Below are 19,073 nucleotides of genomic sequence, written 5' to 3'. Positions count from 1 at the left end.
AAGGCAGGAAGTAGAACTGAGAAGATCCGCCCACATGCAGAACTCATCATAACTCCCAGAGACAGGTTCCTACTCATGCCAACTTCAAGAAACGCCATCAAGCACAGAGGTCTTGTTCAAGCCATTCAGCACCTCCTGGACATAGGGGCGGTGGAGCAAGTTCCCCAAGCCCAGAAGCTCTTAAGGAAGGGGACATCCTAGCGTCCATAGATCTTTGGGACTGTAAAGATGATAGAGTAGACCCCCGACCCCTTCTGGGTCTAGGCGCGCCCACGACCTCTGGAGCCGGGCGGGTGGCCGCCGGAGAGAAAAGGGGCGGTGAAGAAAAAACCGCCTCCTGCGCCAGCCTTGTAAAGACAAAGAGGGTAAAGACAAAGAGTTGAAGCGAGCTAAGGCAAGTGCTACCTCTGGAGCGAAGGCAGGAAGTAGAACTGAGAGGATCCGCCCACATGCAGAGGGTTTAAGGATCTTCTAAGTATGACTACTTCCTGCCTTCTGGAGCATATGGAGGGATGTAATCCCACGTTGGGTGACCTCCTACACCAGCAGAGAAGGGGGACTTCTCTGAACGAATGTGCTTAGTCCATCACAGGACTGCAGTCCTCCTATGCACTTACTAGGGAATAAGGCCCAATGAATGAACATTGCAAAGGGCTGAAGGTTTGCAAGACATCTCATCCCTACCCTCTTACAATGGTTACAGCCAACTACTTGCGCTTCCATCGCGCTCAACAACTTTCTTCCCGCCCCGCTCCCTTTTAAAAAAATACCAATCTATCCTCCTGAAGAAGAATGCCGCGGAGGAACTCAAAACCTAGATTTGCTCCTTCTAGGATTCGCCGGACAGGTATCAATGCCATGAACAGCGACTCCCACCGGACGACCTCTTCCTCCAATCTAGTCGAGGCAGGAGAAGGAAGAGGATGGCCGTCACGTCACGCCGGCGAGGAGGAGGCCCTCGTGGCTCCCCGCTGCTCGCCCCCGCCGCCCCCCCCCCGCACGGGTGCCTCCGTTTCCGCGAGCACGCGCCAGCCAGCAGGGCTTGCGTGGAGGAGGCGCCCCGGGTGGCTTCCCCCGTGCCGAGGGGCGGGGCCAGGAGACGTGGCAGCGGAAGCAACCCAGAGCGGACCGGGAGGAGGGATGGTGAAGAGGAAGAGCCATGGCGGGGGGCTGGGCCGGCTTCTCTGAGCAGGAGCTCCGGCGACTCCAAGGAAAGGTTGCAGGTAATCCCGGCTGCGGGTGGCAATAGTAGCCACGGACATGGCTGAGGCGGAGTGCCGGCTGTCTGCGGCCAGCGCAGGCGGCAGCAACAACTGGCCTTCCCGTGGTGCGCTTTGCTCCCTCCCTCGCTCCCTCTGGGCTGCCCGACAGAGAGAGAGAGAGAGAGAGAAGGAGTCGTGCAGGCGCCGGTGGTCCCGTGTAAGAATGGGAGTAGTCAGCCCCATCAGATTCGGTGGCGCTTACTACTGAGTCAACATGCATCCGCTGCTCGACGTGCTGCGAGGTAAAGGATGACAGCCAGGACCTCTGTGCCTGTGTAGGAAATACGACGTAGACCTCCCCCCCACCCCAACAGAGTGCGTCTCGCGGGTTCTCCCTTCTTTGTTGCAAGAAAAATGCATTTCCACCCCCAGGAAGGCGGATGCCGAAAGGTGTTCTTTGGGCTTGTACCTAGTTTTGCTGCCGTGAGCCCGTGAAGTATAAACAAGGTCACAATCATTTTTTAAAGTAATGCCAGATCGTCGGTTTCCAAAGGCTACCCCCGCCTGGAAAGAAATAAAAATTAAAAAATCTCGGATTTTGAACGAGGTGCGATGGAGGATTCCACTCCTGAATCCTTTCTTCATCCTCTTCTGGATTGAATCCACTTCAGCTCAAGTGCTTCAAAGGAGCCCCAGTGCTACAGCCCTCATTAGTTTTTCCCACCTCAGGTAGCAATGACTCTGAGACTTGCTTTGGGGCAGAGTGAATGTATCTTGTCAAGACAAAGTGATTGTCCCTAACCAAACTTCAAATGGAGCAGGATGCCTCCTTCTTTACTCTTTTACAAACAAAAGACCCTCAGCCTTTTCCACAGCAATCCCCACAGTTTACCTGAGAAGGAAGGAACTGTTTCCCTGTACTCTGCTGCTGTTGATATAGCTGCTTGTATTGCAGGTAGGGAGAAGAGCACAGCAACAACCCTCACCTCTTTGGGACAATAACTGCACTAGAGAAAAAACCTGTTCCCTCATTCTCTTGCTTGAGATCCACTGACTATGCAGCTTTCATGATGCCCTCCTGAAAACACTTGGCATCAAAATTAGTGCAGTATTAAGGAAGCCAAAATTATCTTCTGTTCATTACAAGTGCAAAAGGTCTTCGAGACATGTACAGAGGCCCCAGATATTTATATGTATATGAGAATTCTCCCATGCCTAGTATGGTGCAATAAAAGATAACACATTTAGGCACAAACCAGCAGTTATACTCTTGTGTCTATGCTCAAATTATGGGAGAAAAGGTCAGGGGCATTAACGAAATCCACAAGCTTCACCTCTGCCTCCCTTGCACCAGTATTAGTCTTCTAGAAACAGCAGGTGAGGAAGCAGGACCATCTCTGCCCCCTTTAATTCAACCATTGCAAGTCCTTTTATTTTCAATTAGGCCTGTACAAAAGAACTTCCTACTAGGTTGTGGCCCTTGCTAGTTCCTACTGTTTGGCACATTTGTATTCAGTGTTTAATGTCTATTGATATAGAGAATAAAATATCTGACAATGTTATGTCATTTTGAAGTAAGCAAGGTTTTAGTTTCTAGTCAGTGATTTAAGTAGAGTGGGGAGATGAACCTAGAACGTATACTTGTGTGTGTGTTTTTCTTTTATAAGTGTATTTATCTTTTGTAGACCACCCTGTCCCAAGCATTTCGAACAAGTAGCTGTCTTAAAACCCTGGTTTGTGCTTATTTGTGTTTTTCAGATGTAGCAGAACCTCCTCCTGAAAAACAGCATCGGCCGCCCTCTGTAAACAAAAGCTACCAGCAGCTCCAGCGCAAAAAGGCTGTCCGGCAATTATGTGAAAAAATGGGACAACTAGGTGAAGCAGCCTTGGCACCCCCAGAGCAGCGACTTTCTGTGTCCAAAAAGTCATCTTCTCCTCAGATAACTGTTCCACCATCCCAGTCTCCAACAGGAGAACAACAGGATGCCAGAAATCAACAGTTTGAACCTGTGCTTGAGAAACCTTGTAATGGGGAACCCTCTGCAGAGCCAAGCCATAAACTGGTGAAAAAGAAAATAGAATTGTTAGTGTGTACTAAAACTGCAAGAATTTTGTTGTTCTCATTAAATGATTGCAAATTTGCACAGTAAATTGGAAGATGCATGGCAAGTAGTGGTTTTTAGGTGATGAGAACTTCCTCTACTGTTTTAATGCCTTGGCATCAGTGATGTGGAGCAGGAAAAAATTCCATAATGGAACATTTTCTGCTATATTTTTCTGTGGAAAATTTTCCATTTTAAAAAATGCATTATTTACTAAAAATAATTAGTAACATAATAAATGGATGGCATAAAGTAAAATTGGGCATTTAATTTTTTTAGGTGACTATTCCTAGGAAGCGTGTAGTTAATAGATAAAAGACTGTGCTAATATTAGTTTAAGTTTTCACTGCCTCATATGAATTGAGAGCATGCCTGTTTCTCTCCTGCAAGCTGTACATTGCAAAGTCATCAACCAAACTGTCTTGACTTAATCTTCTCATTGAGGAACTCTTGTTCCTAAAGAACCTTATAGTAGTGATCTTCATTATTTTTCAAGCAGGGGTCACGTTGGCAAAAAAACCCTTCAATGTAACAACCATTTCCCACTACTCTGACCTCCACACAGTACTATGCTTTTCTCAGTGTTGGGAGAAGCTTTTAAGAGAGATGAATGAAGCCCACTCTTAGGAGCTCTAGGAGGGTAGTACAGGGAAGGCACCTCCCACTACTCTGTGTATGCTTCCCAAGATGGTGCAGGGGCTCAAGAAGGCTCCATTTCCCGTAAAGGTTCCCCCCCTCCCCAGCACTGAGCAAAGCGCTTGTTATCTCCACATGATGTATTCAGCTTTGCTCTTCATCCATCCCAATAAACAATTACCGTATTTTATGGACTATAAGACTCACTTTTTTCCTCGAAAAATATCCGCCAAAATTCAGGTGCGTCTTATATGTTTTAACAGTCTAATATGTTAAAACTCTGAAAAACTGGATTAAAATTAAGGTGCGTCTTATAGTCCGTAGCGTCTTATAGTCCGTAAAATACGGTATAAGCAATTAGTCAGGGGACTGCACTTAGGGTTGATGGCGGCTGCCACTGGTCTCAGGGTCTTACAGTGAAGAACACTGCCCTATAGAACACTGTCCCAAAACACAGTTTGAAAACCATGGGTACAGAGGACAAGAAAATTTCAGTGCAATCCAAGCTCAGTTATAACTCACTTTCTGGTTTCTGTGCTAAGCAAATAGTCTTATAGTTCCCTGAATTGTTCTATATTAAATAAGTAAGGTAGTATAATCTAGTACGTACTTTAGTCCGTTTTCCACTGGAAGCTGACGTAATGGTAGTAAAATGGGCTTGTTACTGTGCTTTTTATGGCAGTAATAGTTGGAATTCTGTCTTGGTTGAATGTTTTGACTTCTCATGGGGAAAGTAGAATGTATGAACGATGAGGCCTGCTTTCTTGGGAACTTCCCCAGGAAAGAGCAGTTTGTATGTCCTTGAAATCTAACTTTTGCAGATGGATTGAAAACATGAAATCACTTTCAATCCTTCATTTGAAGCCCACCCTTGGATTGCTATGATAGAACATAATCTGGATGCATTTTATGGCTTATTTGTGTTACACTGTGAGGCTGTTCACATATGCATGCAAAACTGGGCTAAGGGAGCTCAGCCTGGTTTTGCACACATGTGTGTACTAGTCATGTGCACGGACCGGTTCGGAGGCCATTCAAAAGGCCTCCAGACCGGTCTGGACACGGGGTGGTTTTGGTTCGGGTGGGGGGTTCTAAAAGAGTATGGGGGGGGGGCTTTACTTACCCCCTCAAGAATTTTGTCGTATTTATTTGAGTAAGCCGGCGGCATACCTCCCTGCCATTTGCAGCCGGGGAAGGGGACGGGGTCGGCAGGGGAGCTCTCCTGCCGACCCCTTGAATATGGAAGGGAAGGGGCGGCAGGGGTCTTGGGGCTGCTCAGGGGGCAGCCGCCAGCCGAGACGGGGGAACTGAAGAGCCGGGCGGCAGGGACTGGGAGCTACCCTGCTGCCCGATTGAGCATTAATTGATTCCACATCAAAGGAGGAGGAAGTTTAAGCCAAGCCGCGCGCCGCCGAAAGGAGGGGGAATGAAGCGGGCGGCAGGGAGGTATGCCGCCGGCTTACTCAAATAAATATGACAAAATTCTTGAGGGGGTAAGTAAAGCCCCCCCCCCCGTATTCTTTTGAAACCCCCCACCCCAGTGCCGGACCGCAGCTCCGCGGTTCCGTGCACACCCCTAGTGTGTACTGCTGGGATTGGGCCTGATTCTGGCGGCACCACGGCGGCGAACCCACCTATGAAGTGAGTGCTCCCATAACATCGTTTTTACGATCGTTGGTCAGCCACAGCTGAAAGTAGCTGCGGCTAGCAGACTTGGGGAGGGGAGATCTTCATAATGCACCACATACTTGCACGGTGAATTATTGGAGCTCTGGGGGATGGGGCCAGGGGCTCCATTGTGCGAATGGGTTCAAAGAATCCAGACCACCAATGAGAAGTACTGCTGATGCCTGCAACGAGGCGTGGCTCAGGCTCCAGAAGAGCCTCAAGCGAACTCCCCACACCTGGGCTCTGGAAAGCCCCGAGTGAGCTCTTCCCTGTCCTTTTCAGCGTTTTCTGCCTGACACTCTTTATTTCCCTCCAGCGAGGGAGAGAAAGGGAAATAGATGCTGTCAGGCAGCAAGCGCTGCCTGAAATGACAGGGGGAGAACTTACTTGTCCCCTTTGTGGGTGATGTCACATGCAGGGGGGCATGGCCTTAAGCTCCAGGGAGCCCAAGTGAGCTTTCCCCTGTCATTTCAGGCAGCGCTTTATGCCTGACAGCATCTATTTCCCTTTCTCTCCCTCGCTGGAGGGAGAGAAAGGGAAATAAAGGCTGCCTGAAAAGGACAGGGGAGAGCTCACTCTGGGCTCTCTGGACTCCGGGCATGGGGAGTTTACTTGGGGCTCTTCCAGAACCTAAGCCACGCCCTGTGCATGTGACATCATGTGCACAGGATGTCACTAGAGGAGCTGTCGGGTGGTGTTGGACCCAGGCTGCTGTTCAGCTGACTCCGTACCTGGATGGGGCAACGCGTCCCAGCACCCTGACCGTTGGAGCTGCTGGCAGATCGGCCCATCCAGGAAAGGCAGAATGCTTGTCTGCAGGGAGGTAAGCTCTTTGGGGCTTCCTCCCCGCAAATCAGAAAGATTTGTGAGAAAGGGCTTTATGCTTATTAACCATCTCCTGAACCCTAGAGTATTGGGTTTCTAATTCTTATTAAGGTGGATACCAATGCCATGACACATTGGTATCCACTTTAATAGGGCTTTCTGCCCTTACAATTTTGTAATATCTGTAAAATATTGTTCATATATCTCATATTTCTCCTTTCAAATATCCACAAATGCTTGCAGCTCTTTGTTAATGGGGAATTTAGTCAACATCTTGGGATATACCTGAATCCCAAGATATGTCAGAGAGGCAGGGGTGTCGCGAGGTTCCCAGCGGCCGGGGGACAAAGTGGAGCCAGGGGGGCTCATCTGCATGCTCAAAGCTTGTGTGCCTCAGTACCCCAAGCCACGCCCCCTGCATATGACATCAGACACAAGGGGGCAGGGCAACCTAGCCTGCCCAAGCTTTCCCCTCCCCATTTCCTTGAACTCACCGACACCATTCAGTGAAGTGCGGGAGGGTGGCCACCGCCACTGTGGCCAGCAGCCGTGCTGGCTCGACACTGCACAGCTGGCTGGGTGCGGGGCCACTGTTCTCTGCCAGGGGCACCGCGGGAGATCAGGGCCGGGCAGCCCCTCCTCTGGTGGCTCCTGCATGGCAGCCAGGGGGAGGAGCAGCAGCGAGAGGGAGGAGGAGGAGGAGAAAGCGTGGGGGAGGAGAAAGCGCTGCGTGCCCCAGCTGCAGGGCACCAGCGCCCGGTGCGGTAAGGGTGTCAGCGGCAGGGCCCCTTGTGGGTCTCCTGACCCTCTGGGCTGGGGGACATTTGTCCCCCCTTGTCCAATGGACACTACACCCATGCAGAGAGGCCTGTGTTCAAAAATATACTTGGCATTAAAGCAACTGTCTTGAGTTATTCAAATGCTTCTGAAGCAATTGCAAGATAAATTCTTGAGGCAGTGAATTGTTCCGAGGGTTAGTTTAGAGAAGGATGAAGAAGGAAGACAGTTTCTTGTTAATTGATTTTCTTTGTCAATGTTCAGACAGGAGAAGTCTCGTTGGGAGGTCTTTCAACAGGAGCAAAGGCTTATGGAGGAAAAGAACAAACGCAAGAAAGTGCTGCTGGCTAACGCAATTGCTGAAAGGTGTGGTGACTCTTATATCATATCTGGAGAAGCTGAAGAAATATAATAAATATTTTTTTCTTGTACATAAGAAAAGTCCTGCTGTGCTGGATCAGGCCAGAGCTCCATCTGGTCCAGCATCCTGCTTCATGCAGTGGCCAACTGGATACAACAGGGAAGCCTACAAAGAGGGCTCCCTCTCATTGGTGTTCCAGGGCATGCCCCTTCTGGTCCAGATGGAAAAATACAGCTATCCAGACTCATAGCAATGGAGGATAGCCCTATCCTCCCTGAATATGTTTAATCCCTTTTTAAAAACAGCTTGATTGGTGGCCATCATTGCATCCAGCACTAGTGAATTCCACAGTTTGACTACATATTGAGGCTCTATACATGCTCAAGCCCGCTCTCCCCACAGACGATCAGGGGGCTAGCCTTGGGCGGCTGGATTGGCCGCCCACACAATTAACAGCTCTGTCATGGAGCCGGATGGGGCTGCAGGGATCGGGGACCACCTGGCCTCTGGATGTCCCAGAATGCCCTGCGCGAGTGCACATGGCATTCTGGGGAGAACACCAACGCTGGGAGGCTTGTTTTAGCCTCCCAGTAGATGGCGGGGGGGGGGTGTCTCCTCATGAATTGCTGCAGCGTGGAGCCATGGCAGGGCGACTCATGATCACAGTAACAGGGTATTTAGGTGGGCTAGCTGCCACTGAACCACCAGGCTCGCCTTCTTGAAAGTGGGCTGGGCTCCCTTAGCCCAGTTTCGAGCGGTTGTGAGAATAGCCTCATTGTATAAGGAAGTTCTTTCTTTTGTTTGTCCTGAATCTCCCAGCATTTAGCTTCAACAGATGACCCCAGGTTCTAATATTACGAGAGAGGGAGAAAAACTTCTCTCTATCCACTTGATCCACGCTGTGCATAATCTTATACATCTCTATTATGTAACCCCCTCCCCACCTTATTTCTGAATTTAGAAGGTCATCTTTCCTCATATGGAAGTCAGTCCAGTCGCCTGATCATTTTTTCTGTCCTTCTCTGCACCTTTTTCAGTTCTCTAATATCCTTTTAGATGCAGAGACCAGAAGTCTATACAGTATTCCAAGTGTGGTCACACCATAGATTTATATAAGGTCATTACTATATTGGCAGTTTTATTTTCAATCCCTTTCCTAAGGATCCCTAGTGTGGAATTAGACTTTTTAAAAGCTGCCCACACTGGGTCAACATTTTCAGTGAACGGTCTACCTCAGCCCCGATCCTTTTCCTGATTGGCCACTGCCACCTCAGACCCCACCAGCTATATGTGAAGTTGGGGTTTTTTGCCTGTTGTTTTACCCTTTATTCTGCATTTGCCATTTTAAAGCTCATTCACTTAGGTAGGATTGATCCTTGTGGAGCTCTTTGCAGTCCTCCTTTGTTTTTAGCACCCTTGCCAATCATCATAACCAGCAAACTTGGCCACCTCACTGCTCACCCTTAGCTCCAGATCATTTATGAACAAGTTTAAATGCACCAGTCCCAATACAGATCCTTGGAGGACTGGATTATATTGCTAGATTTGATCAAATTCTGTTTGCCTCATTTTCTCAGTATGCAGTCTTTTCCCATGGGAATACTTGGGTATACTTAAGAAGATGCTCCTCTTCTCCATTTAGCTGAGAATGAGATCCCTTGAAAATAATTGGGATGCACTTCCATGAGAATGTATTTAGAACTGTGGTGTAGTAAAGACCTGTAAAATGCTACTAGTATTGAAAAATGGGAGTGCACCACAAGGAGGACTAGAACCCGGTCTCCAGCATGACAGATCTGGAATTAAGCTTTCTAGCTTCCTAAAGCAGCAGTTAACATGCTTGTGAAATTCTCCGTAGAAATTGAAAGAAGCGTCAATAGACTGCTTCCATATTTTAAACTGGCTATGCCAAGTGCCAAAGAATGTTCCTAGAGGGATAGGTAGCTTTGTAGGACATAGAAAACCTGTCCCCTAAAAGCAGCTTTCATGTCTTCAAACATTTCTCCACAGCTCAGTGCTAAAAATCGGGCTTTGTTTTTGTTTTAAAGTCAATGGAATGCCTCTGGAGTTCTGGTTCTTTCCCGGTTTGGAAAGTAGAGGCTGCTTGACTGAATGGTATACCCCTGAGCCATTTTTGCAAAGGAGATATAGAAATCGAATGAATGAATGAATATACAAGAGAAGAAAAAACATAATTCTAATATGTCTACAAATCTTTAAGCAGTTTACAAGCAACCAGCTGTCCTGTTGAAATCTGTGATTACTTGTAACTGGGTTTTTTTTTAAGTGTCTTGTTTCTTCCTCAGATCTAAAAGAACGCAGGCTGAAACAGTGAAGTTGAACCGGATCCAAAAGCAGCTCCAAGCCCTGGATGAGATGGTGTCTGCTGATATTGGGATCCTGAGAAACAGAATTGACCAGGCAAGCTTGGACTATTCATACGCTCGGTAAGCCGCAAGCATACAAGGAGAACAAAAGGCTGCTTGAAGAAAGCTTTCTTCTGTGAGCTCCTTCCTTATAGGGACAGTTGAAGGAATAGTGAGAGTAGTTCCAGCTCTTCTACTGGCTTAAAAAGAGAGAGAGAGTTCTTCTTGGTTACTGTTTTGAAATGTTTTCTTGCAGAAAACTCATCTTGCTAGCATCTGCTTTCATAACATGAGTTTATTTCCCAGCAGCACTGCTCATAAGCAGGGCTCTTTCACTATAAAATTTTATTCCTTTTAGCATAATTCTTTGGGCACAAACAGTTTTTTAAATGACATAATGTACCGCTGCTCCCGACAAAAGTTTAAAAGTTTAGGAAAGCAGCCATGTTGTCAATCACATGTCTAATTTGTTTGAATTATAGTCAGGATTAGGAGATAGATCATATTTTAATTATTGAATCTCTTCTGCATCATTTAAGTCACTGTGCAGAGAGAACTGTTCACTTGGAACAGAAGAGTAATTCATTTCCACTATCTGAAGAAAGAAGCAAATCTGACTAGTTTATGGTGGAATCTGCTGGGCCCCATTTCTTCCTGCTTTTAGATTAACTAAAATGTCTTTGACTTCTTTCTTTCAACAAGCTTTTAACATTTAATTATCTGCTGTCTTTAAGAATGGCTTGCTTTTAATAGTATGATTATTTTAGTGTCATAATGTTACTGTTTATATTTTCACTGTTTAACTTAAAAAATTATTTTCAGTCCTATTTTGGTAAGGTATTTTTGATGTATCTTACAGAAATGCAGGATAGTAATAATGGTGCTATAAGCCCCATTGAGGGGCAATTATTATAACACCTAAAACTAGTACATCTTCTGGAATTGACAATCACAGCCTACTTTCTACAAGCTTAAATCTTTAAAAATCACCTCTCTTAAAAACTGAATTCATATTTATTCATTTCAAGCCTGCTTCATCCCAAAAACTCAAGGCTTTTAGAAGCAAGCTGAAAACTATAGATACAAAAGCAGCTAAAACTGACTTTAGAGGAAAGATGATAAAGAATATAGAAGATAAAATTTATTAGAGCAGGATGAAGGAATTGGATATGTTTATTCCCAGAGAGATGGTGTGTGTGTGTATGTGGTGGGGAGCCTAAAGGGGCTAGTAATCTTTTAATGTTTAAAAAATCTGCGAGTGAGAAGAGGTACAACGTGTTCATCCTATCCACTGTGATAAAAAGAGAGAAATGAATTGAGGTACAGAGAGGTAGGCCTACATTAAGTGTGAGGAATTCCTTGGTTCTAGTAATGCATTATTATATTCAGGCTAGGGAGGCAGTAGAATATCCTCTGTGGAAGTTTTTCAGAAGCTGAACAAATCTGTGTGGAGTGTTCTTCCCTTGCAGCTGACAACCAGGGACTTCTACACACAGCCAAATGTCACTACAGTATTTTGTCCTTTCATTTATTTACCTGCAAATTGGAAATCCTGCGTGTAATATATTTGCAAGACTTTCTCCACTGCAGTTTAGGTTAAGAGAAAGTATCAGAGCTAGAGATGTGCACAAAATGGATTTTGCATTTGGATTTGAGCTCAAAATAAAATGCAAATCCCCAGAAGGTTTCGTTGGTTTTTCCACTGGTTGTTCTGACAGAACAAGCTTGGGGCGTTTCAAGTGTCTGCCAATTGGGGTTGGTGGGTAGACCAGACCTCTGCGTTGGACTTAGCGTATCAGCACGCCTTGGAGGGCTGGGTGACTCTGGGCCAGTCACTTCTCTCTCAGCCTAACCTACTTCGCAGGGTTGTTGTGAGAGAGAAACTCAAGTATGTAGTACACCGTTCTGGGCTCCTTGGAGGAAGAGCGGGATATAAATATAAATATGATGATGATGATGATGATGATGATGATAATGATGTGGGTAGACCAGGCTTCCGCCCCAGACTTAGCTCATTACTGGTAGACCAGTCCTCCAAGTTGGGCTGATGCACTAAGTTTGGAGTGGAGGCCTGGTCTGCCCACCAACCCCAATCAGTAGACCAGCTCTCCCCAGGAAAACAGCCTTCCAAAATGGCGCTCGGATTACTTGAAACGTTTGTTTGGTCGTTCTGTGCCAAGTTCAAAACAGGCCCTTCATTTGAAATGGCCTGTTTCGAGTTGGAATATTTTGAGCTTGAAATGTTTTGCACATCCCTAATCAGAGCATTATCTAATTTAGAATGGACAGAGATAATGTTTACAAGAACTTAGAGTAATAGAGAGCCAGCGTGGTGTAGTGGTTAGAGTGCTGGACTACGACCAGGGAGACCCGAGTTCAAATCCCCATTCAGCCATGAAACTAGCTGGGTGACTCTGGGCCAGTTGTTGTGAAAGAGAAACTTAAGTATGTAGTACATCGCTCTGGGCTCCTTGGAGGAAGAGCAGGATATAAATGTAAAATAATAATAATAATTATTATTATTATACAAAATACAAAATAATACAAAATAATAATACAAAAAATACAAGCTACCTGTAGCCAAAAATTGGTGGGACCATAAAATTGAAAAAGTTTAAGAAAATGAAGATGTAAAAATATTATGGGACTTCCGACTACAAACAGACAAACATCTGCCACACAATCCACCAGATATAACTGTAGTCGAGAAGAAAGAAAAACAAGTCAAAATAATTGACATAGCAATACCAGGGGATAGCAGAATAGAAGAAAAAGGAATAGAAAAATCACAAAATACAAAGATCTACAAATTGAAATTGAAAGGCTGTGACAGAAAAAGACCCAAATAATCCCAGTGGTAATTAGCGCCCTGGGTGCAGTTCCAAAAGACCTTGAAGAGCACCTCAACACCATAGGGGCCACAGAAATCACCATCAGCCAAATACAAAAAGCAGCTTTACTGGGAACAGCCTATTTTCTGCGACGATATCTATAACAGCAGCAACAACATTGACAATAAAATTCTGGCATCCCAGGTCCTTGGGAAGGACTCGATGTCTGGATAAAACAAACCAGTCAATAACACCTGTCTGACTGTGTGTGTGAATAAATAAATAGATAATAGTTGTTCGTCTGCTGCTGTGATTGAGCCTTGGTCTCTCATGGAGCTATTTCCTCTGCTATGATGTGTATCTGTGAAAGCCAGTCAGGTTATGTTTCCTTGCTCACTTGATCCCTGAAATGGATCCACAGCAGAAATCTAGTGGGCTAAACTTGATTCTGCTATCTCTGCTTTCAGTTTGATAGCTCTGTACCTCATTTCTTTCAATCTGATTAGAAGTGCTGCTGTGCTGACTGAATAAGCTCTTGATTTCTGTTCATAGAGCACAGCAAGCATTCCCATGGATTATTACAACTGGTTTAAATGGCTGCTTGTTTTTTCAGAAAGCGTTATGATAAGGCAGAAGCTGAGTATGTGGATGCAAAGCTGGATCTCCAAAAGAAAACTGAAATCAAAGAGCAGCTCACAGAACACTTGTGCACAATCATACAGCAAAATGAGCTCCGCAAGGCCAAGAAACTGGAGGGGTTAATGCAGCAGCTGGAAGTGGAGGCCGATGAAGAGACTCTGGAACTCGAGATAGAGGTGGAGCAGATGCTGCAGCAGCAGGACGCAGAAGCTGCAAGGCCAGCAGGCATGTCACAGAAGCTTTCTCCAGTTGGCATGGAGAATTCATCTCCCCGGGCTATTGACAAAGAATGTGAGAACAAAGACCACATAGCTGTGGTGTCAAAACAGTTAATGGAGCAGCCCCCAAGTTCCCATACCAGTAGCCAGGGTCAATCAATAGACTCTGCTTCCAGAGAAATGATGGTTCAAAATGGTACATGAACATTGAATCCCAATAACTTGCCTTTTGGTTGGAGCTATTGTCTATTTACCTGGAAATAGCTTCTGATTCAGGATGGCATTACCACAATCTTGTTCTGGTTTTCTTGTATGAGTTGTCTGTCTCCTCCTTGCCCACTTTCTCTCATTTACTCTCATTATGCAATTTATGTGTGTCCCATTATGAGACGTACAACAGAAAGAAAAGGACCATGTTGTTTGTACAATCTTTTACATTTCAGAAAACAAAGCTAAGAGGAGCAACTTATGTGACAGGAGGTCAAATTAGATAATATTTTATTGGCTGCTTGTTTCCCATTTCTGCCCCAAATATTGACAAGATTTTCCCCCCTATGTCTACAAATGTGTTAGGCGGATGTATGCACATATGTTTAAACTTAATCTCTCTTCTTTATTTTATAAACCATTGATACCAATGACTTGTTCAGATGTCTTCCACCAATAGACTAGTAAACATCATAGTCATTTAATGACTGGGCTCGCTTAAGCCACAGTATTAATTTAGTTCATAATAATCTGTATTTAATGGGAAGTGCTAGCAGCAAAGAGTAGATAACTAAGGAAGCCCTCATCATCTATTTTTATTATTATTTTAATGACCAAACAATATGGTCATTAATGACTAACCTAAGTGTTGAATAAAACTTGGTACAGGCCCCTCAAATGCATGGTACAGAAAGGAAGTGTACTGCTCTGCCTGTTTTCAAAATAACGCGTGAATAACTACCATATATACAGTTATGTAATATGCAGATCTGTACTTATGTATGAGTATTGAGCATAACATAAGAATAAGACTGAGTATTGAGCATAACATAAGAATGAGACTCTGGTGTATGTGAAATCACCAATATACCCACCATAATCTTCAAATATCTGGAATTATTAGCAGGTTTTTTTTAATGTGAAGGATATGCTACCTCAAAGTGTGTACGTGTAAATTAAGTCAGCAGAGGGGCAAGACTGAACCAGTGTTTGACTGGCTAATAGATATGTGTGTCAGGAAAGATGCAAATATAGTTTCCAACTATGGGTGAAAGACCAGTAAGCATTCTTAAAATGTCAAATCCATCTTCACCCTGAATCTCTATACCAGGAAGAGCTTTTGCAGCTAAATATCAGTGAGTCAGGGTGGTGCTAAAGGTACAAGAGCTGGGCCATGAAATGAAGGTAGCATAACTTGGAAGCATAAACAAACTGCCATGTGCACGCTGCTCAAGTGTAGCCCTTATTTCAGCAAAGCAGGAAATAACAGCCATAAATGTTTCAAGAGCAGTTGGTTTGCACTCTGAGTGGTTATTTAAACAAAAACAAAAAAGCCATGTCTTCAAAATCGTTCCAGATGGGGAGATCAAACAAATGCAGTTCTGGACACGTGATGACATCTTAGTGGGAAGGCATGTGCATGAAGTTGGCTATTCTTATCAAACAGCAATGTCAATGTCATCCACAGTTATGCAGTACATACTTTAAGCATAATTTTCACTGAGGAGATAAACTTGGGTCTGGGCTGTACCATTTCAAACCACAAGTGGGGATTTATGTGCCTGAATGTTCTTCCATACAAAATAATTCCCTACACAGAGAAAACTAGTATGTCTATCCTTGCCTTCTCCCTGACCTGCCAATTTTCTGTGTGTGGTGGTCTTGAGGGGGTGTTTTTTTTTAAAGAAGAGCAGTCAGTCATGTAAACCCCCTCCTATAGTCTGAAGTGGTATAACTCAAAGGTTTACTGCCCCAGTGAGAATTAGATCTTGTTCACTATAAAAAGCTATCTGTACTCTTAAATGCCTTACATAATATAACAGATTACAATAGATGCTTCCATCGGGATGGGAAAGGTGATTGATTTTGAACATTGTTTCTTTGAAAAGCTGCTTAATCCTTTTTAACCCATTTCCCAATAAGGTTTTCTATCAGCAGTTGGCTTATGATGTATCAACCCTGAAGATATAATAAACACAATGGTCAAAAGTTCTGGACCATGGTGCGGTCACAAAAGGTGGCTGCCCTTTGTGGCTGCAGAACTCTTGAGGTTCCATTTCCAAAGGGAAGTTCTATAGATCCTGTGTTACTGCTGGTGGTTTTGTTTGCACTACACAAGTTGTCTTAGGAGAGATAATCTTTAAATGCTTTTACTGTCTGTCCACACTCCCAGCCACAAGGAGTTTAACATGGTTCCCACTGTCCTTATTTGGAGACTTGCCAAATTGTTTATGAGAAGGCTTTTGAGGTAATGGTATGTAAATTCCCAAATCATCCTCTCCTTAAATGCTGGTTCTTTTGTGGGGTGGTGATTATTGAGATACAATCCAAGGGAGGGAGGGTTCTCATGCATTCTTGGCTTGTTACTGATCCTTTCTTACCCAGCATATTTTTCCCTTCCCTCCTTATAAAAGTTTCTCCTTCAGTTAAAACCTTAGGTTTCATTGTCTCTTCATTCTCCTCCTCAGCTCATCCCATCTGCTGTTGTTCAGTGACTCACTGGGATGGGACATACCGTACACTGACCAGCCCAGCATCTTCTCTACTGATGGTTATCTTTGACAGTGCTTTACTGCACAACTATGGGTTGGAGCTGCTCACACAACCACCTCGACCTGACAGCTCCTGATGGGAGAAAAGGGAAGTCTCCACTAGAAAAGGGATGATCAGTGGCTATAGCTATTCTCCCAGAGTTCATCACATGCAGTTTAAGGTCTTAGGCTTGAGATACCCCAGGGAGGTTTTTTGTGTGCAAAACTACAAGAGGAAAATCTTGTCTGGCACAGAAGGAAATCCTACAATTAAGTGAAACCATTTGTGCTGATTTTAACATTAGCATTTTTCCCCCAGCAGTGTTAATTGTTGTGGCCTTTTTGCTGCAATAGATCAAATGTACTTGAAAAAAATATCACAGCCCCTGCCTTACCAATTATAGGCTCTAAAGCGTGAGTATGTAAGTATAACTAGGCAGGGCACAGAGAAAGCTTTGAAACAAGTCATTTTGGGATGCCTTTTCCAGGGTACTCCAAGATGCTTTGTTCACACAGATAGGCTAAGACAAGTTGGGGGCCTACAAAGAATTGTGGGGAAATACCCCTGATACACCAACACAATAACAGGATACTGATGAGTTCTGGGGCTAGAGGAGTAGCTTCCTGCTCAACTAGCCCTAGACCTCTGCAGTCTGGTATATATAGCTTATATGCCACTGTTTTGTAACAAATGCTGATTGCTGAGGTTGGGCTAGGAAACAAGGAACCCGGTGCAGTGTAGGGAGCGGTTATTTTTTTACCTTTCCCTCTCAAAGCTGTATAGGAGAGTTTGCAGGATCAGTGGGGAACTGGTATTGAGGGATGTGCACTTCATTGTACATATCCCCTGATCCTATTTTCACTCCCAGTTCTAGGTTACTCTCAGCTGTTAGCGGTGCTACCCTCTTCAGAGCTAAAAATGGCCATCAGGGGCTTCTTCCAGTCCTATCCCAGGAAATTCTTTCCTGGGCTACAAAGGGTTCAGAGCCCTTAAAACCTATAGCAGTTGGGGACAGCAGGAACTGGGTTCTACATCTGATGGTCCTAATTCCCCCGCCTGGAATACTGAAAGTTATTAGGAGCTCCAGCAAGCCAATTTCCCTCTTTTTCACCCCCTCTCAATTGCCTTCCTCATTCAATGGATCCTGGCAGCCATGCACAGCCCTTTATGGCCTGGGGTTATGTTTTAATTTTCAAACTGATATTTTTCGGCTTCAAGTATGCTGAAACCTCTGCCTTGCCTGTGGGTAGCCCTGTTGCATTGGCCTACTTACTGATAGGTACAGGACCACTAAATTCACTATATGGTGATGGTGGTGTGTGTACACATGTGTGCGTGTGCATGCACCTTCTGGATTCATATGAAAGTGTGGATAATGACTGTGGGCTCATCTAGTTCTAGAAGAGAAACTGGGTGTGTGAACTCTGGCCACCTAGCCCAGGATTGTCTTCTACTTGGGAGCTCTCCAAGATCTCAGGCAAAGGATTTTCAGCCCTTCTACTTGTGATTTTTTTTTTTTTAAGTGGAGATGCTAGGGATTTAACCTGCAGCATTACACATGCAAAGCTTGTGCTCGATCACTGACATAGGGCCTCCCGATTCACATATTTTGCTAGAATAGGTGATACTATTCCCATTGGCTAAGTACACTGCAGCTCTCTGGTGCTCTGTCTTTTTTCACTGATTGAGTCATCTTAAAACTTCTTGTTACAAGTAATATTTTGAGATTAATAAAGATAATGTCAGCTTTTGGTTTGAAATATCACCATGTACATAATGTTTCAGTCATTACCAGAAATCCTTTCACAAACATCAGTTCAGATTAAAGTCTGGCTGAAAATTATCTCTGAGCAATGAATGGATTTTAAAACAGCTACTGATTCAGACTTCCATCAACCATTGCATTTAGGTGAATTTTTGTTCCAAATGATTTTGTTTCAAAAATCATGGGGGGATAGCTAAAGGAAACCTTCCTTGCAGTATGTCTCTGAATACCAGTTGCCAGGGGGCAAACCACAGGGAAGGGCTGTTGCGTGTATGCAACTTTATTTTCATGGAAGCGTAAGCAGAGCCCAGCTGGATCAGACCAAGGGTCTATCAGGTACAGCATCTTTCAGACAGTGGGGCTGTTCACATGACTGCACATGTGCATGGTCAGGCAGGTGTGGGGGGAGCAGAAGGCAGAGTTCAACCTACCTTCCCCCAGATGACCGTTCTGAGCCCCTGCGGCACACAAGCCACGCACCCACCACACAACCAGCCCTGCCAAGAGCAGCACAGGTAAACAGATGCCGGGACTTGTCCCTGTCTCTGAGAATCCCACAGTGCACTGGATTCCCCCAGGGGATGGGCACTCTAGGTGCCCATCTCTTCGTCAGCACAAGCTGCAAGTAGCCTGTGCTTGTATGTGATCGGGGGAGCTGGGTTAAGGGTGTGTTCACTCCCTTAACCTCAGCTAAGAGCTGGGCTTCAGCACTGGGTTTAGCACTGCAGCACCACCAGGATGCACACAGATCCCGGTGATTCTCATGAGAAGCCAAGCCCAGGCATGGCTGCTTGTGAGAACAGCCTCAGTGACTAGACAGATGCTCACCAGCAGAGCATGCAGGCAACAGCTCTTCCCTATGGTTTGCCCCCGGCAACTAATATTCAGAGGCACACTGCATGGAAAGTTTCCTTTAGATACCCTTCTATGTCGCTAGCTTCCCC

At 45.1% G+C, this 19,073-nt stretch overlaps 1 protein-coding gene across 3 annotated transcripts; it reads left to right on the top strand.

Moving 5' to 3' along the window:
- Window positions 1–829: 829 nt before the first annotated feature.
- On the top strand, window positions 830–16,264 carry GORAB (golgin, RAB6 interacting). Of its 3 annotated transcripts, none has more exons than XM_053249873.1 (5): window positions 830–1,223; window positions 2,961–3,285; window positions 7,475–7,576; window positions 9,878–10,018; window positions 13,382–16,264. In XM_053249873.1, exons 1-5 carry the CDS (start codon window positions 1,160–1,162, stop codon window positions 13,827–13,829), a joined length of 1,080 nt encoding a protein of 359 aa, XP_053105848.1. In that variant the 5' UTR covers window positions 830–1,159; the 3' UTR covers window positions 13,830–16,264. The 3 variants fall into 3 exon arrangements, with proteins under 3 accessions (XP_053105848.1, XP_053105849.1, XP_053105847.1); XM_053249874.1 differs by lacking the exon at window positions 830–1,223 and adding an exon at window positions 1,230–1,504; XM_053249872.1 differs by lacking the exon at window positions 830–1,223 and adding an exon at window positions 1,578–2,157.
- The last annotated feature ends 2,809 nt before the right edge of the window (window positions 16,265–19,073 follow it).

The sequence above is a fragment of the Hemicordylus capensis genome, chromosome 4 (genome assembly GCF_027244095.1).
Source record: "Hemicordylus capensis ecotype Gifberg chromosome 4, rHemCap1.1.pri, whole genome shotgun sequence".
In the NCBI taxonomy this organism is placed as follows: Eukaryota; Metazoa; Chordata; class Lepidosauria; order Squamata; family Cordylidae; genus Hemicordylus; species Hemicordylus capensis.
Note: the sequence above shows the minus strand (reverse complement) of the source record. Positions and strands in the feature narration are given on the sequence as shown.